Below are 25,060 nucleotides of genomic sequence, written 5' to 3'. Positions count from 1 at the left end.
TTCAGTTCCAGCATCCTTCCATGCATATCTTTTCATTTCTTCATTTATGATATACTCAGTGTTTATTCTATCTCACCATCAGTTCTACTAAACTTATTGTAATTCCTTTTCTATTTATCTTGTTAATCTTCCTTCGTTGTGCTGACTTGGTATAGTGATTTGATTTATGCCAGGTTCTTTATTGATGATGGCTAACTTTCGTATGTATTTTCTGTATGTTGTCATATTTTGAACTAATTCGCATGTTCTTCAAGTAAACTCACATATTGTTTTCTCAATTACTCATTCCAATAGAATAAGTTACCTTATTAAATATATTTAATTGATATATCATTATTTTATAAGTGTATTATAAATTTTATAAATAATGTTTTCCTATCTTTTTTTTATTTATCCTCATTAGGTTGAAGATTCTAATGGTAATCTACTTGGTGCTACTGTAGCATCAAATGAAGATGAATTTTCATCATTAACTCTTAAACCATCATTTATGCATTTACAGGCCAATGCACCTCTTCACCCAGGAGAATATTCTGAATCTCTTATGCCTACTTCATCTATTGATTATGCAGAACCAGATAAACCAACAGATACAAGTCCACCATCGTGCATGGATCGTTATCGTCACCAAGCTTTGGATGACAAAACAATTTTGATGACTCCAGATAATTTAGTCTTCGTTAAATTACATGCTTCATGGGAAGCAATGACATATTATGCAGAGTATTTAAAAATGCGTAAACCACTTCGTCAAGTGAGTTTAAGTAATTATCAAAATTTTGTGGACAGTAACTAAAAAAAATACAGTTTTATCTATTATCGAATTATCACATATATTTACAGTGAGCTCTTGTAGAATAAATAAATGTGAATGATAACTAAGTAGTTAAAACACTCAAATATTCAACATTAGATTACATTTCCGAATCCAACACCCCATTGGATTCGGTTGTTTTGCAACTTGGGAAAGTATCATCAACTCCTCACATAAGATATTTTGCTCAAAGCTTAGTAGTACTAGCAGTATGGTGCATGCTACTTATGCTGACAGATATAAGCAGTATATAGCAGCAATTAGAAGTGAAATGCCTGCCAGTAGAAGATTGAGAAGATTAAGTTGAAGAGAAAAGAAATGTAAATAATAAAGCGCAATTGTTCTAACTACAAAAATGGAAAGAATCATGAAACATGTAAAGGATAACTGAAAGAAGATGTGCAAATGATGTATTACATTTATGATTTTCATATTTTATAAAAAACACTATAATTTTGATATAAACAGTAAGTTGTTTATACCCACCAAGTTTTTATTTACTTCAGTAGTATACCCTAAATAAATGAACTAAAGTTTTTGTAAAGAAAGAATATTGAAGATAATTATAAATAATTATATGTCAAAACGGAAGAATATCAATTGTAAAATGTAAACATAAAAATGAAGTTGCAGAGCATTGATACACATGAAACGTTGAATTGATATAATTACGAATATCAACAATACTTTAAGGTTGTATCCTAAACACATTCCATTAGTGTTAGCTTAGTTTTCTGTATCTATGATGTTTCAAACATTACTTAAGGAATAACAAAATATACATATGATTTTGTACATTTAGTGTTCTATGGTTAATTATTTTAATTAAAGTGGTTAGTTATGAGCTCTTTTTTTGTTATTTGAATGATAAATAGAATTATATTCGATCATATTTGATTGATAACATCTAATTACTGACAAAATCTGCCGAATAATGAAGTAGTACAACTGGTTAGGAAATATATTAATTATTGTTTATGAGAATGGGGATTTTTGTGGAAACTATAGTAATCCTAATAGTTGAATTGATGAACTGATCTAAGCCAGACCACCATTGAAAACCTGAAAGCACTGGACGGTTGTTTCGTCCTAGTATGGGACTCTTTAGTGGTGCTCATCCACGATCTGTCAAGCGAAATCTAAGGGTTAAGCGTTCGCGTGCGTGACTGAAGCTCCTGAGTTTGAGTTCCACGTGCAGGATTGTGGATGCGCACCGCCGAGGAGTCCTATAGTAGGACGAAACGGCCGTCCGGTACTTCCAGGTTTTCAATGGTGATCTAGCTTAGATCAATTCAGCAATTCAACTGTCAAAATTATTGTTTAGTAAAATAAAAGTGATACACAAAATAATGTTGTTCGAATAAGTTAAAAGCGTAAATAATTGTAGGATACAAGTTTTGTACATCGACTAGTTGTTCACCTAATCACATTTCATCACCTTTCATAATTATTTCGCAGTATTTAATCTTCATAATAGGTAAAAGTAAAACCATTTTAGCACTTCTACACTTAAAATTAATTTGATTTATTATGATTGATTAAATGACTGATAATTCACCGTTGAGTACTTTATTACTATTTTATTTGTGTGATACAGGGAACTTAGTCAATTAATTGTAGGGATAGTAGAACCTGGCATATATGTTCTAGTTAGCATATCATGTGAAGTTGAGAAAACAAATACCAGAGTAATAGAAGTAGTAACGGTATCAGTTAAAGCAGAAAAGTATAGTTATAGATGAATGGTATGAGACATGTATGAGTCATGTTGGTAGGTGTAGATTACCTGGTTGGGGACCGCGAGATGATAGCAACCGATGGTTAGAGACCCTGAATGACATGGCTCAAAATCGTTTGCAATGGCGCAGGTGCATCCACTCTTTGTGTCCTCCCAAATTTTGGTCTCCTTATTCCTCCTTGTCTCTTTTTTTTTCTCTTCCCAAATTTATTTCACTGTATTATACTCTTGAAATAACATCTCCAAACACTAATTTTCCTGATTACTGCTTATACTCTTATTACCTCTACCACTACGGGATTTGAATCGACCACTGCATCTCTGTGCTAATGTGGTGTGGCAACTCGAACTGATGTACGTACGTACGAAGTTCTACGTTGTTACTGACTGACTGACTGACTGAATGGTATGAGAAAGTAAAATAAACTGACAGAATAGAAAGGATGAGATGATTTTAAAACTAAAGAACTAAAGGAAGACAAAGAGTGAATTCATCTGCGCTATTTCACTTATGTCTCCAATCATTAGTTACGATAATCGTGACCTCACCAACCAAGTACTTCTCGCCTAGCACTACTCTATCCAATAGTCAGTGAATTCATGGACTAATGCCAGGTCTTAGTTTAACCTCCCCTAGGTAGAGTTAACTTACTGATATTCGATCACTGGACTGGAATCTAGCGTATTAAGTTCTTTAATGTACATTACTTTACAACTTCCATCCAATATTATACAAATTATTTCTTTCAAGTAGAAGTTTAAGAGAGTTTTACGGGTTCATGAATAACAGCAAAATATTATTCGATGAAGTTCTCATTGTGAACTAAACTCGTCAACTGAACAATCGTGAGAAGCCAATTACTCTTCGATCTTGCACCATACATCATGTTTAAGATCAAGCTCAGAGTTCTAGTGTGTTTTCATCCTGAGCTTCTGTACCTTATTTTCAGGAATAATCTACTCAAAACTATCTCCAGAAATATTGATTATTTTGTTCAGCCATATTTTAGATCCAAATTTCTGACAAATTTCTTTCATTTGAAAATGAATCTTTAATGTTGTATAGTTTGTTCAAACTTTTTCCTTACCCTCTCTGAACATTTCAACTGGGAAAAGATACAAGTTATCTGTTACATATTTAATTTTCACTATTAATTGCAAACTGTATCTTATCTGAATCTGTAACCTATATACAAATACTTTTCATAACAAACTGAACAGAGCTAGAACAGTTTATCCATCTTAGTTTGGGATTTGTTTATAGTGAAAACACTTCACTGTGCCTGGGATCGAAGCCTGGACATCAAAGTCTACCTACCATTGAATCAACCAAAGTGATCATTAAGCAGTCAAAATTTAATAACTTATTTTTTACCATGAAACATTTTGCTTTTCGGTAGTAATCTCAAATAGTGTGAGATGTTACTCCTGCTCACTGCAATGATATTATCAAAAAATTAGTATATTACATACTAGTTTCTGGTAGTTTTTGAAGTGATGTTACTTCCAGACACACATAATTAATGATGAAACTCGTTTATTTAAGATACTATCTGTATTAACACTACAGGTGGTACTCGGTGGCTACCCAAATTTCATACAAAACTCAAACAACCTAAATTAATAGTCTCTAATTTCTTTCTTTGAGTGAACAACCAAACTTAGTAGGATTAAAACATGATCTCAAAAATTATGTTCTCAGATAATTTCCGGAGTTCTAGTGAGAAGCCATAACCATTAGAGTTCAAAAGTGTCTAGTGCGAAGCAGTTGTCTTCAGAAGATAATAGAGAATGTCTAAGCAATATTGAGGATTGATTGAGGTTAGACATATAAAAAATTGTATATTGGCTCAATTGTCTAAAAGTCATACGCTATGTGCGATCTGAATGACCTGAGTCTAATCACCGTTTAGGTTGTGGATACACACTATTGAGAAATTTTTTCACTAGGAAAAAAAGAAAAACAACTCTCCAGTACATCGTGGTTTCAGTGGTTGTTTAATCAAGGCCACTTATTGATCTCAGTAACATTTGAAAATCTTTACAGACTTTCTACACCGATAATTATCATATATTCATTAGTGACTAATTTTGAGGTAATTCCTGGAGTTATAATACGAAGCTTATAACCAACCAGTGAAATTAAACCATGTCAAGTGTAAAGCAATGATTCATCGAAGATGATCAAAGATAATTGTTCAATATCTCGATTAATTATTATCCACTAGCTAATTCTTCATATTTTATATCCAACTCTAATTGTGTTTACATTAATTTTTAAAGTCTGGTAAAATTTTTCAAGTTAAAATGATAAACAAACAATAATTAAGATACATAAAGTTTGTTTCTTTATTATGTAATGCTTAAATGAATCATTTAGATAATTCATAATTATATGATTTCTATTGTAATAATTAAAAACAAACAAGTAACAGAACAATTTATTTGTGCTTGATTCGTTTTACTGCAAATATTGGCAACCATTACTTAGTTCATAATTAAAACAATCGACATCAACGAATTTACAATGTTTTCATTCATAATTGTGTTTTTTTTTTGTTGTTGTTTGGCTTATTGTACTTGACTTTATATATAACATTTTAATTGTAAAGATTAATGATATTATACTCGGTTGGTCAAAATGAAATGGGATTTAATTTTTTCCTCTGTAAGTTGAATAACTGAACTACTGAGGTATACTTAGTCAACTTTATGAAATGATTACTATTCAATGTTTAAATATACATTCTGTAAATCATTTTGTGACATTATTAAAAATATAACCTATTTAGTATCCTCTTTAGTCTTTAAACAAATTTCTTAGTGACATTATTAGTTGGTTCTTTATAGGATATTCGATCATGGTTAACAGTGTTATGTAGAATACTTATTTATTTGAATAATCTTTTTTCTATGAATATCGAATGTTTATCATAACGAATATTAATAGATTCTATTAAAATGTTAGTACTTAGAGCAAGGTTGTCTGTTGTTGTTCAGTAAACTAATAGTATAATACGGGATTTGTAGTATTTTCACAGTCCTAATGAAAAGCTGTGACCAGTGGAGTTCAATGCATGTCGCATGTAATATAATTATCCACCATAGGGAATGGATAAAGGGTTGCACAATATCATGGATTGATTGAAGTTGGACATTAACACCGTTGGATCCCGACTCAGTGGTGTAGAGGTTAAGCGTCCGCGCGAGTAACCGATGGTCTTTGGTCCGATTCCTGTGTGTGTTCGTGGATGTGCACTGTTGGGGAGTTTCATACTAAGACGAGATAGCCGTCAATTGCTTCTAGATTTCCAATGTTGATATAGCTAAGATCAATTTATGTCTATCTTGGAACCAGTGATTGACCGCGTTGGTTTTCAACCGCAACACCCAATACTTTAGATTATCATTAAAGTATATTCTAAAATTTCTTGCTACCAATATTACCATAAATATCCATTATACTGTAGGTGTATCCATCCCTATTTTTATCTGTAATGATTGATAGCAATTAATTCAATATTTTTGCTGGCTTGTTGTTGTATACAAACGTAAAAATTTTTCAGCTAGCTTATGGTTGGAAAGTAAGTATGTTATTTTCATACTGTTGAACGGTAAATGTACGCATGCATGTGTTTGCTTTCTGACGAATAGTGACCTTGATTTGTGTACACATTTGCATGTGTTTGTGTGTGTTTATATTACTAGTTTTCCATAGCTTGTTGATAAAATGACAAGTAACTAACCTTCCACTATTTATTTTGCCTTTACTATTTACTAATATTTTATGTATCAATATCACTTATCACTGTCAACTGAAGTGATATGGATAAACTAATAACGCTAAGCCTAGATATTTCAGATTTTGTTTTACGCAAAAAATATTGGATACATCTGTGCATTATGTTGCTCGACAGCCACCTCTCTTTCCTGAAGGAACCAAGATAACTACTAGCTAACACCTCTTTATATTGTATTGATCAACGGCTAGGAACTACACAGTAACAAATCTTGACCTGACTCCTCTAAGGACTTTTCAACCTATTACTATCCTTATTTTTATCTTATATAATACTCATAAAATCTGGTACAACTGGTCACTTCAAAAATAGTATGCACTATACAGAATAAAGCGACAATATTCTGAAAAATTAAAGGAGGGGGGAAGAGAATGCAATAAAGAATGAATATATGAGTGAGAATAGTACACAATAAGCGTCATAATATTCAGTTTAAAATGCATTCAAGAAAGAATTCTTCCAGCTAAAGCATTTCCTCTTACTATTACGACGATTGTAAAAAGAAACCACAGCGCAATCATTAATGTCTTCTATTCTAAGCTATGTCTGTTAATGTTTCAAGTTACCGAGTTGTACAATCTCTAGGACCCCCCTAGCCAGGCAATGAAAAAGGTTACCAGTCCTATATAGTTTTCTTTTGTATCCCAGTGTCATTTCACATTATACTGGAATTTCATTCCAATAGTTTAAAATACTTTAACATTTGAAGGTTCTTTGAAATAGGCGATTACAACTTACTTTTGTTGATGTGATAAAATTGTTTAATATTTAAAGTTTGTTGACAATATGACCATATTATATATTTTCACTGTGTTTACCTATTGTTAAACCATTGGATGAGTGTATTCAATACCTTGTTTTTATTTTCCCTTGGTAAAGTTGATAACCATTTTAGAAAAACATTGTAGTTTTCTCAAAACTACTCAGTTTCTCTTAGATCTTTATGAAGATCCATAAATACATTGAATGGAAATGGATTCATTTATCATTATAATTATTTGGAATGTTATCTTTTTAAATAAAAATCCGACTGATTTATGGTTTATTGTCTTGTTCTAATGTTTGAACTATCATTTTACTGACCTTTTTTCTTCGTTATCCCTTTTCGTTTTCTTTACGTATGTCTTTATTGATTTCAATATATTCTCGTTTGTGTTGTTATAATGTAGTATTTTTTAAATTATTATTCTGTTTCACTGTATAATTTGTCTGTTTAATTAACTCACTGATTTGAATGATTTCACATAGTAAACTATGAGAAAAGTTTAATGGGTTCAACAAAACTCTGTACATGAATGAATGAATGAAGTTACTTTCATTGAATTGGTGTTGTGGATTTCAATGTAGTTTTGTCGGTCAGTCTCATCAGCATAAAAGAGTTTTTAAATCATTTTTGTTTAGTTAATTTTGTCGGTGATGTAGAGTTGTTGTGTAATGTACTGAATCAATTGCGTTTTTTCTGTCATTTGTGAGATAATGATCACGCTAATTGTATGATTAAACAAACTGTAAAATATCTTGAGAATTACCCCTATATATACTTATAGATCAGTTTGATCTGTTGTTTTGCTTTCTACGATGACTTTATTTTATTTAGCATATTTCGGGTTCAGTGTCTCTCACTGTTGGTTACATATGCAAATCATTTATATTAAATACGTAGTATAAGTTAAATTGGACAAGTTTGGCTATCTTATGTGTGTAGCGTCAGCGCCTATACAGGTCATGTCTAAATCTTGACATTTATTCGGACGCTATGAACAGGTCTGTTTTTGATAACTCAGTTGAGCCATTTTAATCGGGCCACATTTTTAATCCAATTTCTTCGAATTCCTCAAAACGAAGTGTTCTTCTCAATAGACTGGGTAATTAATGCTAGACATATAACTTACCAGCAATCGCATGTTATTTCTAGATCAAAGCGTAAGTAAGAGATTATAGTTGAGACATGTTATTGGAGGAAGTCTATTGTGCTCTTAGTCAAGGCTTCAGCGTACATGTTATTGTCTGAGTTAGAAGGACAAAGGTAAATATTGCAGTTATATGTGTGTCTATTCATTCAGTTTGCCAATTAAAGCCTTCTGGTTATTTCTCAGTTCTCACTCGTATAGCTGATTGAGTTAGCGTATAGGAAGTGTGTATATCTGAATTGGAGGCCGAAGAACATAACACAGCCGTAAAGTGTCAGTTAACGACACAGTTTGTTAACTATTTTCTTATTTCTTCCCTAAATTCCCTTCTATCACTTTCCAATCCATTTTCGTTAACTCCACCTCTCTTTCTCACGTGCAATCTATGCTAGGACTCGAATGTGCTAAATTGAACCGATCCACGTTTATTCCAGGTCCTACGTTATTTACATGTGGCTGACACAAATTAAAATGTTTATTTTAAGTGAACCAGTAACCAACTAGCAATTAGTATCATATGAATGTCTATAATCGTTATCAATTTTTTTCATACCAAGTAGTGTAGTTTGATCGCCATTATCAGTGATCAAGTTTACTTCATCAAATTATTGATTGTGATGTATTCTGAAATTTCAGTGTAGTCTACCATCCGAGTAGAACTTATTGATAAGTCAACTGTCTGTCATTTGGACGGAAATCATACACTTCTAAATTTTTATTATAGGATCGTTCAGTGATTAAATTGTAGTCTGATTTATGAGCTGTTGACTTTAAAGGCTTCCTCAAGATTTTAACATGAAGGTATCATGTTCAGCCTTCAAATCATAGGAAAATCTCACTAGCTTAGAGTATATAATTTATGCTAGGTTTCTGCGTTCTTCAGTTTTTCAGTGTTGTGTATAATTATGACGCGCCAAAACCCTTTTCACAGTAAGGTTATTTTATCATGGTCACATTTTATTTGAAGAATATAGTTTTGGTTCAGTATACTAGGGTTTATTTCTTATTTAATAAAAATCTAGTAAATACCTCATCAAGAACGGTAGTTTGATTAAAATTCTTGCTTCTTCCTATGGCTTTACTGTTAATAGTATGTAAGTTTTGAATATTATTATACCTCCCGCATCATGTTGCAATAAGGAACCAAAAAATATACTTTACACAACCAAATGACTACATTGTTGAGAAATAAAGAGGGAGGGGTGATTCAGAAAAATTTAGTAAGAGCTATAAATATATTTTAATAAGTATTTAATAAATAGTCGTATAACTCAACTTATGAACCGTCTTATAACTCATTTACTGATGATGTGCCTTTTACCGTTCATACATCATAGATCAGTCAACATTGTTTTAAAATTATTTTGCGTCTCGGTCATGTACTTTGGAAAAACTGAGTTATAAATCTGAATAACATACGTACTTGTAACTAGTTATCTGAATTTCTGGCGTTCCAACTCAGCTGTGTAGGGATGTTGTAGTTTGCATGATCTATCAACCATGTGATGGATACAGTAACAGGAATTGTGAGTTTATTGTTGGGAGTATATTCATAGTCAAACATATATTATAGTAACAACACAAATATTTTAAAGGATCTTCCCGAAGTGTAAATATAATCAAGAAGGGCTTCATAGTTGGCCTAATTACATCGTATGGTTTATGAAGAATAACAACATGTTGCTACTCGATTGTTGTCTGAATCATACCTATTAGCCTAAATCGTTTACGACTTTTCTTTCGTCTACTATAAAAACATTTCTGTTCTAACTGCTGTGAGTAGAGGATCATTTGAACTAATATTTAAAACTTTGATAAGGCTGGATAATGGATATCAGTGAAAACCGGAACACTCGCCTTGTCCTATTTCTAATTCGTCAGCTGGACATGCCTGCATCCCAGTGTTATTATTCCCACTGAAATTCGAACCTAGCACCTGTCACCTCAAATGCCATTATTTTATACACTGAGCTTTATTCCTGTAATTTAGAAGACCGCTTATCAGTCTCCAATCTTTGTAATACATAATTCTAACGTACAGATGACAGACCAAAAGTAATATGGTTTTATCCTCTATTTGTATCTTCCGTAAATAAATTTCATGCTTTGTTTCCCATGTCAAAATTCTAATTATTGTAATGCCTCCTAGTATTGGATTTCAGTCCCAACGAGAATATTGACTAGAATTCAGGCACATCGGGCTGATGGGTCCTAATTAGGACGGAATGGACATCCTGAATTCCATTACTGGTCACTATTTATTTGTCATATTAGTCTGTAGTTTACCTATTTTTTTCAAGAAAAATACGTTTATTTGTTCATTAGTTCTTTGTTTTGTTTTCATTTTCTAATTAGCTGGAGAACCGACCACCTAAACCTTCTGTTTTAAAAGATTATTTTAAATGTTTACAGTCGGACAAAAATATTATCAAACCAATCGATTCATGTTGTACTTGGCCATTTTCACTGAATAAGCAATACTTGTAAGTTGTTACACTTTATTAGTGCTATGAGGTTTGTGCAAAATAGTATTGATTTTTACTTCGGAAGGTTTATGACGACTGCTGCATATCATGGTTTGCAACACCCAATGATTTTAGTTAGACAATCATTGAAAACAAGTAAGTACTGAACATCTGTTTAGTCCTAGTTTGGGACTTATGAATAGTGCGTTTCCACGATCTCACCGAGAATCGAGTCCAGGATATTTAATTCATTTTTGTATTGTTTGTTTAAACAATTGATCAGCCTGTTATTGGCATATGTGCATTTTGTGCATATTGTCTTGATATTTCCTTAAGTCACAAACATTATAAGCAGCGATTATGACTTAAGGCAATTCGCATAGGAAGCACATATGCCAATAAGAAACTAATCAATTGCAATCCTAAACATCAGTGAGAAGATTCGAACAATCAATACAAAAATGGATTAAACTTCACCTGATTGCACAAGCTTGTAGCTATCAGGACTGAGTATGTAAGTGGATAACGCGATGGCGTTTGAAGCGAACGTTACTGGGTTGGAGTCCCGTAGTGAACATCAACTCTGTTATGCTGGTACATCCAACTGACGAGTCCCAAAACGATCGAGACGCGTGTCCTATATTTCGCTGCTTGTCGTCATCATCTCTGCTTATAATCCAGGACGCTTAGTTCTCTCAGTGAAAGCCAAATATTTAGACTGCTCGGCCTATACTACGGCGAAACCGCTCTCCAGTATTTCTTGGTTCTTAATGGTTGTATCACTTAAATCGGTCTATGAGGTAGACAATTTAATCTTGATTGTTTTTGGTCCTTTCTATTTATTTCATGTTAGATAGTTAGATTAAGTAATATCAGTCTAAGATGTATGAATATGTTTTATGGTAAATATTTTCTTGGTGAAGCGATAAACCCTCATCGACTGTGGGAGTTAGGACGTATGTTAAGCATGCATAACAACCTCATATTTTCGTGTGCAACAGTGGCTGACATATGAGTATGTTGAATAAAGCGTTAGCACTTACAGATCATGACATATCATCAATTTATAAAGCCATTTATCGTTGATGTGATCTATATCGGTAGATCTAGACTTCTTTGTTGGAGGTCACGTAATGATCTTTATCGAAGTTTATAGATAGTGAATAACGTAGTGAACAGCTGGCTAAAATGTTGCAGTGGTTAAATTACTTATTTTCCTTTCTTGAGTTCGATGTAATTTGTTCTTTCAAACTGTTGTTTCCAAAGTTTAGTGTTTGAATTATCCGATTGATATTCAGGATTGAATTTTTACCAACCTTTGTTGGGATATATACACCTTGTACCAGTTAATTTAATGTAGCCTTTTTGTCACAAGCTGTATAGAGCAGAGCTGGATTCCGATGCTAGTTACAATACATGTATTCTATATAAATCTATAGGATGGGTTGTCATTCTTTTATCATTATCATTATTCTCATATAGGTCACTTCTTATTTATATATATCGTTATGTTTTATCATTTATTTATAGATTTGATATACCAGAAAATAAAGATGAATTTTTCACTGCAGTTGAACGAGCTCTTGTCTTAGATCATATTCTACGGCGTACCGGTTATAAATCAGAGGATTTAGTGAATACTGAAGATGTATACGAACCTAGCATTAGTAAGATTTCCGAATATATATATGTATATATTCATGCGAGAGAGAGGGAGAGTATTTTCTGTTATCGATTGAAGTTCATTTCTTTTATAAATATCCATTTATACTACTATTTGATTCATCATTTTACAATTTCGATTTGCTTAAATCCAATCTCCATCAAGGAAACCAATAGAAGGTTGTATAATTCAAATATCTGCCGGATTGATGAAAACTTCCTGTTGTACTATAACGTTTCACCAATTTCACGAGTGTTGTTTAATAAAGAATACTCCACTGGTCACGGCTTCTCATTAGAACTCCGAGAATTACCTCTCGAAACTAGTTACTAGTGAGCAGATAATAATTTTCAGTTTGGGTTTGTGGAGATTGTTGAGTGACAAGTAGACTTCAACCGTGTCGGGTGTGACGCAGTTACTCACTGGAGAAAATGAATAAAACTATTATTATAATATCATATCATGTATCGTGAAGTGCTTCTTAGTATAGAAGTACTCTATCAGGGCATATTCATGAACCTGCCGTGATTGAATCTAGGATCTTTCTGGTTTTTTGCTAATCACTTAACATTTAGACTATAAGGCTAGCATCAGAATTGAATGCTTACAAAATTATCTATTTCTGGAAGTTATTAACTATTAAATTCTATATCGAATGCAATATGCTTTATTCTCAAATAAAGATTGATTAGAAAACTACTTTTTTTCTTCACTAAACAGTCTGTTACCTAAATGAAGTAGGAAGTGAAGAAAAATACTAAAATGTCTGACATTTATATTTTTGACTTTAGCTACAAGTTATACGAGGTTTTATACTGATCAAAATTGTCTCAACCGTATCTAACTATAATAATCTTTGTCTATACTAATTAACACAAGATCATTGTTTAATTATGTTGAATTCATTAATCGGTGCGAATTAATTTCGTGTACTTGGTTTTAGTCTGTTTTTTTTTAAAAAAATATTTAGGTCACTTACCTACTGTACAAAATGATATAGATTAGTAGAAAGAACGAATACAGCGAAGGAATTTCTCTTTAATTAGTTTTTCATATATATACTCATTAAGTAGTTGGGTTACGTAATCACCATATGATGTCACAGTGACTATAAAATAATATTGAGTAATTAGATGAAAGAGGATTATAATGATAAGAGTATCACAAGGGGTTTTGTGGGGATCTTAAAAATTTCAGTAGTTGAAATCATTAGTCAATTGAAGCTAGACTACAATGGAAAACCTGGAAGCACTGGACGGCCCCTTCGTCCTAGTATGGGACTCCTCAGCAGTGCGCATCTATGATCCTGCCCCCCGCGAGGTTCGAACCCAGGACCTACCAGTCCAATAAGAGTAATTGCTCGAGAAAACTAAACAGTTTCTACATTACATAATATATAAAAAAACATATCGATGAAAGGCCAGTATTACAGTTGTGATGTAAGAATCAAGAGACGAATGTTGAGAATATGTAAAAATACGGATGTGGAAGAAATTAAAAAATTGTTTGAATATCTTTAAAAGAAGGGGTTTAATTTAAGTTTAGCCAAAAACTCATTTCTATACCGATTGCCAAGCTAGAAAAGTGGTTGTATAAACTTCTTTTGGATGAAAAGGTTAGGTTTATAAATATGGATTTCAATAGCCTCAACAATATGCAACAGATGAAGTTGTAAACTATGTGGTGAATGTGATGGAACATACCGAACAATCTTAAAAGCTTTGTTCAACTCAACTTGATGTCCGGTGTCCACCATATGAACGGTAATGGAACTCTTATTCATTCTTACCTGTTCTTTCCTCAACCAATACGGATGGTATTTCACAATCATTAACCTAATAATTAAAATTTTCAGTGCTTCCACGTTTTCCATGGTGGTCCAGCTTTAATTGACTCATGAATTCAACTATTAAATTAATATAATGTCCACAAAACCCCTTTCTGATTTTAAAATGTGAATACTTTAACTATTCAATGATTCTTCGTTGTTCACTTCTTTTTACATCTCCTGAACTTCAATGAATGTATTGGTTAGTTAATGCAAGTAAAAGGAGACAATATTTACTTTCCTTTTGATTCAATACAAACTATCGTTTAAATATTAAACACTTGGCATTGAACTAAAAATTGGTTGACAGTCAACTGTAATTGTTTGTTTGATATAGCATATAGTTGGATTAGTATTCAGTTGCCACTTCTCTAAATCCAATCTTAACTGAAAAAATGTCATAAGTTGCGTTAAAGAAAATAACCTTTGAGTATACCAAGATATCTGTAACCATTTGCCTGTTTGCTTGTTTGTCAATGGTTCGGATATGTGTCCGTGAATCTGTAATGTATCTGCTTCTCAATGTTCAGTATGTGTACATCATCTAGCATTTTTCTGTTTATCTAATAAGTGAATGTTGCATATAAGAGCATAGTTTCTGCTGGGGATTTCATTTTAATCTGTAACTTTCATTTCATTTGCTTTTTTCATTCCGAAAGTTGGGATGTGCTACAGTGCCCTGTTCATAGATCAATATATCTAAATAGTCTTAGGTGATTAAAATGAAGTTCACAGTGAAAATTACATTCTTATATCCAAGGCTAACAGATGAATTAGATAAAATGCTCAACAGTGCCAGATATGACATTAGTTATTTTCACTATTTATGTACTTATCTGTTTTTCATTTCTGTTAAACACATAAATAGGTGATATTGTAACAAGTCATGACCTCGCAGATGAAAACTCGGGATCATCGAATCAAGCTAATTCATTGTATGTAATGGCAACAAAAAATCTAGGCATAACTAAACTGATTTCCGATGGAATTTTCTCAGCTGCTTATCCATTACATGAGGTAAACAAAAGAATTATTTATTTAAAGAAAACTATTTTATAGGAAAAATATATTATGATTATTCTTAGTAATTATAACCGCTTTCAGGTTCTGTGTGTACGATGTAGAGGCTTTAAAATCAATAATGTATCAATAGATTTTTAGTGGCACGCCAACTGGTTAAGTATTTAAATTGTGATCGTGAACTGATCAATATTAGACTACCCTTAAAAACCTAGTAGCATTGGACAGCCGTTTCACTCTAGCATGGGACTACTTATCATTGTTCATTCACGACCCCGGACTCGGGATTCAAATCCAGGATCCTCGGTCACGCTCAAAAAATGTTGACTGGTCCATGATCTCACTTGAAACTCAACAATCTCTACAACCCTATACTAATGAATACGTATTGTTAGCTTTCTTACAACAAAGATGTCATCAAGATTTTCAGACAATAATGTTGTAAATGTCTAAGATAATTAGAAAATTTTTCATATGCCTTGATATCAGTAAAACAATTCAAAGTTATATATTATAAACTGATGATCCTATGACATTCTATTTTTGAAATGAATATTTACTATCTTGTACTGAAAATCGTTTTCGGGCTGCATGAAACATTTAAGTTTCTCATTTTTTGTTTGTTCTATGATGAAGTTGGTGTTCCTGAAAAATTGTTTTTTAATAAGTAGAATTAGATAGTTGCTAGCAATGGAATCCAGGACGTGTGTTTCGTTGCTTTTAGGATTCGGCCTGGATTCCACATCTAGCCATCATCCATCTCTGCTTATAATGCTTATGACTTAAGGTAATATCAAGGTAATTCGCACAGGATGCACTTATACTAATAAGAGACTTGTCAATTACACTCCTAAACATCAGTTAGAAAATCCAAACAACCAATACAAAGTGTTCTTTTTTTAATGTTTTTTTCTCAATTATAATCCTCCATAAGTCAGCCGAGATTGTAATTGATGGTTAATTATTATTATTTTGAATCTAATGGCTTATTAGACTGGTTTCATTTACTATGTGTATTTTTGTTCGATTTTGAAAACATGTATGTCCGTTGATGAATACTTGGTGAATAAAATAAAATGAAATGAAATATAATTTCAAGTTGATCTCATTTACAAATTGTAACAGTTTATTTTTGTCAGCTTTGATCCATGTCGTTTGAGTTAGAATTAGCAATACTATCAAGTTTTTTTAAAAACTAAAGTAAGTAGATCTCAGTTTAAACTCTTAACTCATTAGTTGAAAATCGAGCTATTCAGTCATTAGACTAATTGGTAATAGCCTTTAACTAAGACAGACTGATTATAGGTAAGAAACTATTGAAAATTAGGAGGCATTGGATAACTGTTTCGTCCTAGGGTCGGACTCTTTATCATTATACACGACCACCATGGTAATTTATTATATGAATTAAATTCCGGCTTCAGTATAACCGATGTAGTTTTTATTTCTCATCAAAACAGATTTTTTTTTACTGATAATACGTGAATCGATAACCATTATGATTGTGTGGAGGCTAATTTCCCCTATATGTGACTCCAATAAATAGTATCCCGTTAATTTAGTATTTATTGCAGGCTAAATCTAGTAGAATTATGGATTTATTTAAACGTGTGAACAACAGTTATAGAGATAGTTTATTGTTAAAGATTGTTGACGATTGCCAAGTAGCACGAAACCTATATCCACAGTTTCTTCCCGACTACTTCCAATCACCAATTTGCAATCGAATGTTCAAGTGAATGATTATCATGTTGAATTAATTCATAGTTTCACTGTTGATCACTTTCTATCAGTCTTGCTTAAATATCATGATATCAGTGTGAATAACGCTAGTCGTTGTATACTATTTCGTATTCAATAATATAGTAGCTATTAGTGATGAATACTTATCGTGTTTAAAACATCTTCATCTTCTTGCAATTTTGTTCGCCTTTTTGCCAAAAAAATTATTTCATCATTATGTTACTAATAATGTCTCATTGTTCTTTGATATCAATGTATTATTCCTGTGAAAATAAAAATCGAGCAAATCCATCTACTTCAGCATTTGCTTCGAGGTACAACTTGTGATATTTACTGGTACAGGAATTAGTAGGTTGAAAAAAACTTGATATAAGCTCAGGATTTAGGCGTTTCCTTAATTAATATAACAGTTGGTGCAATTGGGCACCAAAGAAATATTATTTATGTATGTACTGAGATATTTTCCAGGCTCTGGATCTAAAGGCCTAACCCACAAGACAGTGAAATAACGTTAGGAGATATCGTTTCACGGTAGCCTGTGATCAAAATCGGTTCATACATTATTCGTTTCTATAGGATCATTGAACCCATTTATATCGTTTGTTTGGAATCAGAACTTTCCGATTCCCGTAGATGGACCATTTTTATCCACCGACCCTACTTAAGCGCTGGACGTTCGCTTCTTGTCATTCTATTTTCTTAAATGACAACCTCATCACATGAAAGTAGTAAATAGGACTTCGTTTCCAGTGACTATAAATAAATGACAGTACGAAAACATTTTGCATGGGTGATAGGATTTATCTTACCCTTGGCTGTACCAGGGCATTTGGCGGTATAAATTGTTGAATGAAGCTATGATAGCAAATGAAGACTATAAAATTGGGGTTTTCGCGATCATCGTAACCAGTGGCTGATACTAGTGCTAGATTATATGGTTTAGAATTGACCACAATGGCGTAGATGCGTTCACTCATTATTATCCTTTAGATGTCGAGTTTGAAAATTATCTTCCACTTTTTAATATGGCTTTTTTATTGAGTCGTGTTATCTATTTCCTAATGTTTCCCACTACCACTGATACTGTCACTACTTTTTATATTCTGGCATTTATCTTGATAATTTCACATCACTGTTGTTATAGTGTGACAGTTAAATCTATATATTTAATTTTTCATTTGATACAATTCACTGACCAACTGTAGGTGAATATACCTGATTTCGCGTCATACTGTTTATTTGTTGGATAGTTTTACTACTACTCTATTACCACTACCCATTTGATTGAATTGAAGTAGATATAGTGATTTTTTAAATTAAGGTTACTGTAACCAAAAAATCAAGTGTTTAAATCACTCAACAACTATTCTATCACACTTTATGCCTTTCATAGTTCATAATAATTTAAGTGTAAAATTTTGTTATGTACCTTCTGTTAACATTAAACTATACACGCGTATAAATTTTCTGTGCCATGAAATTAGCCAACTGAAAAGTTATCATTAATAACTTTACAACAAAAAACAATATCTCCCAGTTGTTATGGGGTAAGTAGATCTGTGTCTAAATTATATATGCTTATCTATTTATATGTTTGCTTATTTATCACATTATATCTTTTCATCAAACTAGTATTTTTAATTTGTTCTTCTTTTAAAATTTTTTCTCCTCCTACTCTTCCTCCTCCTCACAAAATGGTGTACACTATTTTGTTTACACATTTTTCATGATTACTTATATATGTTGTAATATCACAATTACACATTATCAAGGACTATATGGAACATGGTTATTGTAAATGATGTTTCAAACAAATTTGTTTTTCTTATTGGATGTATTTATTGTTTTATATGTGCAATCACATTCAATTTGTTGTGTAATTCGCTTTATATAAAAATATAATGATAAGTCATTGAAGATGATTTATATCATGAACTGATACAACATAGTGAACTGTCAAAACCATGAGCTTGATATGCATCATCTGTTCCTAGTTTGAAACGCTTCAGCAATATTTTCTTACAACCTCATTATTGAATAAACTACTGAACATTTATATCTTATGATTTTTTTAATACGTAGTACCTGGTGCATCTGTGTACTTTTAATAGTGTGTACCACACAAAATACAGAAGAAGAAATTAAGAAGGGGTAACAGAGTACATATAGCCAAAATGGATTTTTTCATGTAAAGGGAGTTTCTCTCATTTTTCGATACAGTGTAACTCAAAACTGTAATAGCATCGCCATAGCCTTCTGCTTAGAATAATGTCTGATAATATATTAAGCAACTGAGTTACATGATTGCTAGGATTCCAACCAGGAAGTCGTGTTGGACCGACAGATGCCTCCAATCCTTTATAGTTCTCTTTTATTCCACGATTATCTATTATAAACTGACAACCTCTGCTTTCTACCACCCAGCCCTAGCGCGCGGAAATAATTTACAATGTGCGGTTTACAATGTAGCAATCCCATCTCTAAGTTCCTGTGCCATCCACACTGGCTTGATTGATTCCAATAAATAATTTATCTAAGCTTAGTGATTTACACAAAAAAACTATCAAACGTGTTGGTTCATACATTCATATCTTTTTTGATTCTTTGTACATCATTCATCCTCTAATAAAATAGCTAAGATTCATACATCCATACATAAGAACACATAGTCACTGGTTCACATTACATTCTTATTTCGAATTTTCTGTGAAATAATATGTTAATAAGGTCGCTAAGCTAACCCAAATGACATTCAGGACTTATTCAATACTTGAGTACACTTTGATGTCTGCTTTTTTCTTTAGCTTGTGTTTACGTATGATACAGTTATGATTCGTAATTGATCAGACCCCAACCAAGTAGTCTTCAAACTTCATTACCTCTTGCAATATTATCATGTTAACATTTATTCTTCACTGAATAGATAACGATGTCATTTTATCTCGTTACTGTTGATCAAATTCTACCAACACCGACTGATGTAGGTTTGGATCTTTGAAGAAATATCAGTTCTCTGAAGATTCTAAGTTCATCTTCCTAACGATTGTCTACTAGTTCCAGAATACACTACTTCCAATCATAACATGAAGAAAAAGTATTCACTTAGGGTTTAACAACATGAAGTTAGTTAAACCCCAACGAACTCTCTTAATAGTATAATTGTAAATGGCGACTCCAAACTAATGCCTAAAACATTATCATTTACCCATTAATGGCTCGAGTATTGATATTCTATGTATCGAACACTTTTTAACCTATTTTTCTTAGGTCATCCATTTTTTGTTTAGGTTGCTTATCAGTTATATGTAAAATAATTGATGTTATAACCTTATTTGTGTTAGTATACTAACTCACTAACTGTTTGATATGTTGAAGCTTTGTATATCTGACTGTGTATGTGTGTATGTATAATTTGGTGTTTAGTTGTTGATCTTCATCTTATTTTGTACCATAATTTTATGTTTTCAATGAAAACACATTTCATTTTAATTTGAGATTATTCATCATGTTCTCAGTGTTCAAGTATTATGTATTATGTTCAGTACTGTCGGCCATTTTCTCGTTCATTTCGTAGGTGAGTACTATGTATTGTAGTTCTCATTGAAAGTTTCATTTAAAGAGTCTGGAGTTATTCGTGACTATACGTTACAAACATGTCAGTGTAGCGCAACTCAAACTATAGAATAAAAACAACACAAATAAGTTGAAAGTTAGATTTTGAAATGAAATCTCTGGTGAAAATTTCACTCTGATATGCAATAACAACCCAATTATTAGACGAAAAAAACATCGAAAGTTTTTAGTGGCCCTATATCTGACTCCATTTAAATAGTATTATGATTGTTATTGAAATATACCTATTGTCACTCGTATATTATCATCGACTTTGGTCGCGTCAGTGAATAAAGAATTAAATAAGTCAAATATGAGAATGAATTTTTGAATACGTATATTTCGTACACTCATTAACCTAGAAAGATAATCAGAGGGGCGAACCGAAGAGAAGAGGGCGAAACAAAATGACGTGCGGTGGAGAGGGCATGTGAACCTAATCTCTTTAACCAAGTGTGAATCGTTATTTATAGTCAGATCAAATTAAGGCAAAGAGAGACGAATAATTGACATGGTCAAAATTGACTCAAGAAGAATGAATAAATTGATCTGTATGGGCTTGTCATAGGGCTAACCACTGCAAGTGCTCAATATAACTCACAATACTTGAACATTGAAAGTTTGACTGATAATCTAAGCTTTCAAGTTTATTTTTTAGTTTTCAATCATTTGCTTACAAATTACATATTCACTTCATGATTTTCATTTTTGTTATTCAGTTTACTGATTTATTGTATACGATTATTGTGTTGTTTTCATCTTCAATGAAGTTCTACGTACATATTGTTTACTTTCATAACGAATTCATTTCAATGAAAATCAAAGAAATAAATACTTTTATTTATTATTGTTTTTCTTTAATGTCATCCTTTCTAATACAGAAATTGTGGTGTTATTTTTTGAGAAAAAGGTGATTGGGTAAACTAATAGGGAACACATTTCAGTTTGTTTTTTACTACTTAAATTAATGGTTTTCATTCTTTAAAAATTCACAAATATTATTTTCACTGAATAGGACATGGAAGTAAAAGTTTTTTGTATAAATTTTTTAGATGATTTCAACTAATGGAACACTGAAATATAATCGAGTGTATTGTATAGTTAATTCGTTTTAGGTTGAGAATTCATCAGGATTGGGAAACTGTGACTTTTGTATACAGGAGTAGAATACAAAGCCTCAGAATTTAGCAAGGAACACAGTGTGACTCAGTCAGTAATTTAAGATCCGACAAATAATATTCTAAAATTTTGATACATTTGTCCATCTATAACGACTGTCTCTCATGGTTGAAGTCACTATCTTGACTTATTAATGTAAGCTCTCTAAGTTCATTACAAATTTACATTAGGTTGTTATCACCATATTTCGCTGAACTATCCGTGATGATATTTACAATTCTTTTCCAGCTCCAATGTGAATATCAACACTGAGCTGCAAGCTTATTCATCCGACCAGTCCCAAGCAGGACGGAATGCTTGTATTGATCTCCAGAGCTAGCCATCATCTATTTATTCTAAGATTTCGCTAGGTCATTCTCATGATAAACTACCATATTTTAGTATGATATGTTAAATGTTGGTCTTACAACTCATCTTACTTTGTTATTCTTTTTTACTTCTGTTGTCTTTAAGCTCGGCTAGTTATCACGTGATTTATTCGCCAATCGAAATATGACTTATTCAATCTTATTACTGTGTTAAATCAATGACGTTCGACCAGTTCGAGCAGCCTAACGTCCTTATTGATCTTTTATTCGTCTAGCCCGTCTGGTTGAATCCAGAACGCCAGTAACAGCCTCCACTATGCTAATCATTTATTTCAATCATACTTGGTTTACATACCAGTCAAACAGACCACATCACACTGTAAAATAGAAAATAACATTTCTACAAAACCAAGCCAAAAAGTGCCTGTGAACATGAGAGACTGTAATCAATAAACCGAACAGAACTTAAGAACAGCAAATCGCATAATAATGATCTATAGGTCAAAATAAAGCTTATAATAAGAGGAATATAGATATACACAATCTAGCTACTGTAAAGTTATACATTAAGTATATATATATACATATATATATATATATATATATATATATATATATATATATAATATTAGTCCATTTATAGGTCTCAGAAGTTACCCGTAATTTAATCTTCACTAGGATATAACAAATTAAACAAGTCATTTTTCACTACTCAATCAGTTAAGTATTTATTCGCTGGAAAAAACTCATTTTAGTCTAGTTATCTGTCACATTACTTACAGCCTGCTGGTAATACTCTGGCGCCGACCGAATTCAATAATCGAATCTTACTTCAACGTTATTGGGCTTCATATAAAATGTTATTTAAATGCCAACCTATCAGTTATATTCGGTAAGTGTTTGGATGATTTTTTGAAATGCAAAACAGGTCTTTACATTTTCAGGATATAATATTGCTTGATATCATGAGAATGTTTCTCCTAATTTTTAAATAGTCCGTCAGTCATTTTTATTGTGTTTTGCATTTGACAACAGTTTTCTTATGGATCCTATAAATGCTTAATGACTGTTTTACTAGGATGAATGTCTTTTTGTCGTACACTTCAGTGTGCCATTGGCTGCAAAATTCATTTGGGCAAGTAAGTAGGGCTTTTTTACCGAATATTAAACAGGCAACTCTAAATAATTCTATACCAGATTGTGATCATCAATATCTAGAAGTATTTTAGAGTGCAGCTTAAGTAACCGAATTCTTGCTATAACTGTGGAAACTGGACCTTGATTATTGGAGAAAGCCGGTTTTGATGGAGTTTTGTTCTCTGAGCTGGATAGTTTGGTTGTGGAACTTTCATTGTTCCACCTGTTACATATCTTCTCCACTGTCTCGAAAACAGGTTTACACGACATAAAGAAGGTGAAAACTAATAGCATATGAAGATGTTATTCATCGTCCAGTAGCCTGACAATAATTTATTGATCAAGTACACTCATTTGTTTATAGATTTTAATGTCATTTAATAATCAGTCAACTAGTGTCATACATAACCGGGACAGTTTGGAATGAAACTAAATTTCACACTGGAATTAGGCGGTTGAGGGTTATATTGATCAAATGTCACCCTAAATTAATAGAAGCGAACAATAAATGTCATACTAAATAAATATATAGTATGAGACTCCTCAGAAGTGCACATTCACGATCCCTCACTCGAGGCTCGAACTCAGAACCTTCGATCTCGCAAGTGTACGCTTAATCTTAATCCTTTCATCCATTGTCTGAGTCAGACAAGTCAGTGGTCTAGAGGTTAAGAGTTCGCTCACGCGATCGAAAATCCTGGGTTCGAAATCCGCGTGCGGGATCGTGAATATGCACTACAGAGGAGTCCCATACTAGGATGAAATGGTCATCCAGTGCTTCCAGGTTTTCATTAGCGATCGAGCTTAGACCGACTCGTAAATTCAAATGTGGACATACTCCAATCTTCACGAATCCCCGTTGTGAGAATATATAATACCAAATTAATACAAAAGAATGTTTTATTAAATATAACACTTAATTAAAATATGATCATGCATTTTATCCCCTCTTCGCATATTTAGCAAAGATTCATGCGCATAAATGACGATATGTATATGATTTTAGCTAAACAATAGACCTATGTACGTAAAATATTACAAAGTTTTCTGAGTGAAATCCTAATAAAAATTAAAAAAAAGCAATATCCTCACTGGAAATTATTTTAGATACATTGGTAAGGTCAACAGTATCTATGTATCCATGGGTTAATATTGTACATCAGGTGAATTGTGAGTTATTCAAGCTTCTATTTATATAGTGATTGTTTAGACTCCTTGATTGTGTAAAGAACTGGATCTTAAGTTGCTTACTCTGTACTTTTTTGTGATACATTTTCATTCATAAACTAAGGATTTATTCGGACATGAATATTCAAATACTCTATATAGTCGTCCTACTGTGTTTATTATTTGAAAGGTAATCGATTACTCAGAGAGCCGTTTAAGTAAATCAGGACAAGTCTATCCGTCAGACAAGAATTCAGAAAGAATTGACACTTCATAATATAATGTCATAAGAATACTAGACTTATTATAACTTAAATAGCGAACATACTTTAGCTTAACCACTATTGAGAAGCTGGAAGCACTGAACAGCCGTTCTATCCCAGTATGAGATTCCTCATCAGTGCTCATCCATAAACCTGTACCCAGAAATCGAACCGAAGACCCTCAACCTCGCGAGTGAAAGGTTGTTCTATAAAGCATTGAGGCAGCATGCAATAGAATACATGTCTAGCTCCAATCGATTACAAGTTTTTGATGATAGTGAAGATAAGATTATTTAATGATTCAGACTGAAAATTCTACAGTATTCACAAATCTCCCTATACTGATAATATTGTACTCACTGGTGACAAGATGAGAATCCTGGAATTCTAGTGAGAAACCGTGAACAATGGAA

At 32.4% G+C, this 25,060-nt stretch overlaps 1 protein-coding gene across 2 annotated transcripts in view; it reads left to right on the top strand.

Moving 5' to 3' along the window:
* The window catches only part of ANO1_1 (Anoctamin-1), a 69,895-nt gene that overhangs the window by 9,292 nt on the left and 35,543 nt on the right, over window positions 1–25,060 (top strand). Inside the window, exons 3-8 of one of the 2 annotated variants that reach the window (XM_051216863.1) lie at window positions 404–754; window positions 10,618–10,745; window positions 12,258–12,394; window positions 15,087–15,235; window positions 18,466–18,528; window positions 22,863–22,972. In XM_051216863.1, coding sequence (XP_051065485.1) covers window positions 404–754; window positions 10,618–10,745; window positions 12,258–12,394; window positions 15,087–15,235; window positions 18,466–18,528; window positions 22,863–22,972 — 938 coding nt within the window. Of the gene's footprint in view, window positions 1–403; window positions 755–10,617; window positions 10,746–12,257; window positions 12,395–15,086; window positions 15,236–18,465; window positions 18,529–22,711; window positions 22,973–25,060 lie in introns of those variants that run through there. The other variant, XM_051216864.1, reaches the window with a different exon arrangement.

This window comes from Schistosoma haematobium, chromosome 6 (genome assembly GCF_000699445.3).
Source record: "Schistosoma haematobium chromosome 6, whole genome shotgun sequence".
NCBI classification, from domain to species: domain Eukaryota; kingdom Metazoa; phylum Platyhelminthes; class Trematoda; order Strigeidida; family Schistosomatidae; genus Schistosoma; species Schistosoma haematobium.
Note: the sequence above shows the minus strand (reverse complement) of the source record. Positions and strands in the feature narration are given on the sequence as shown.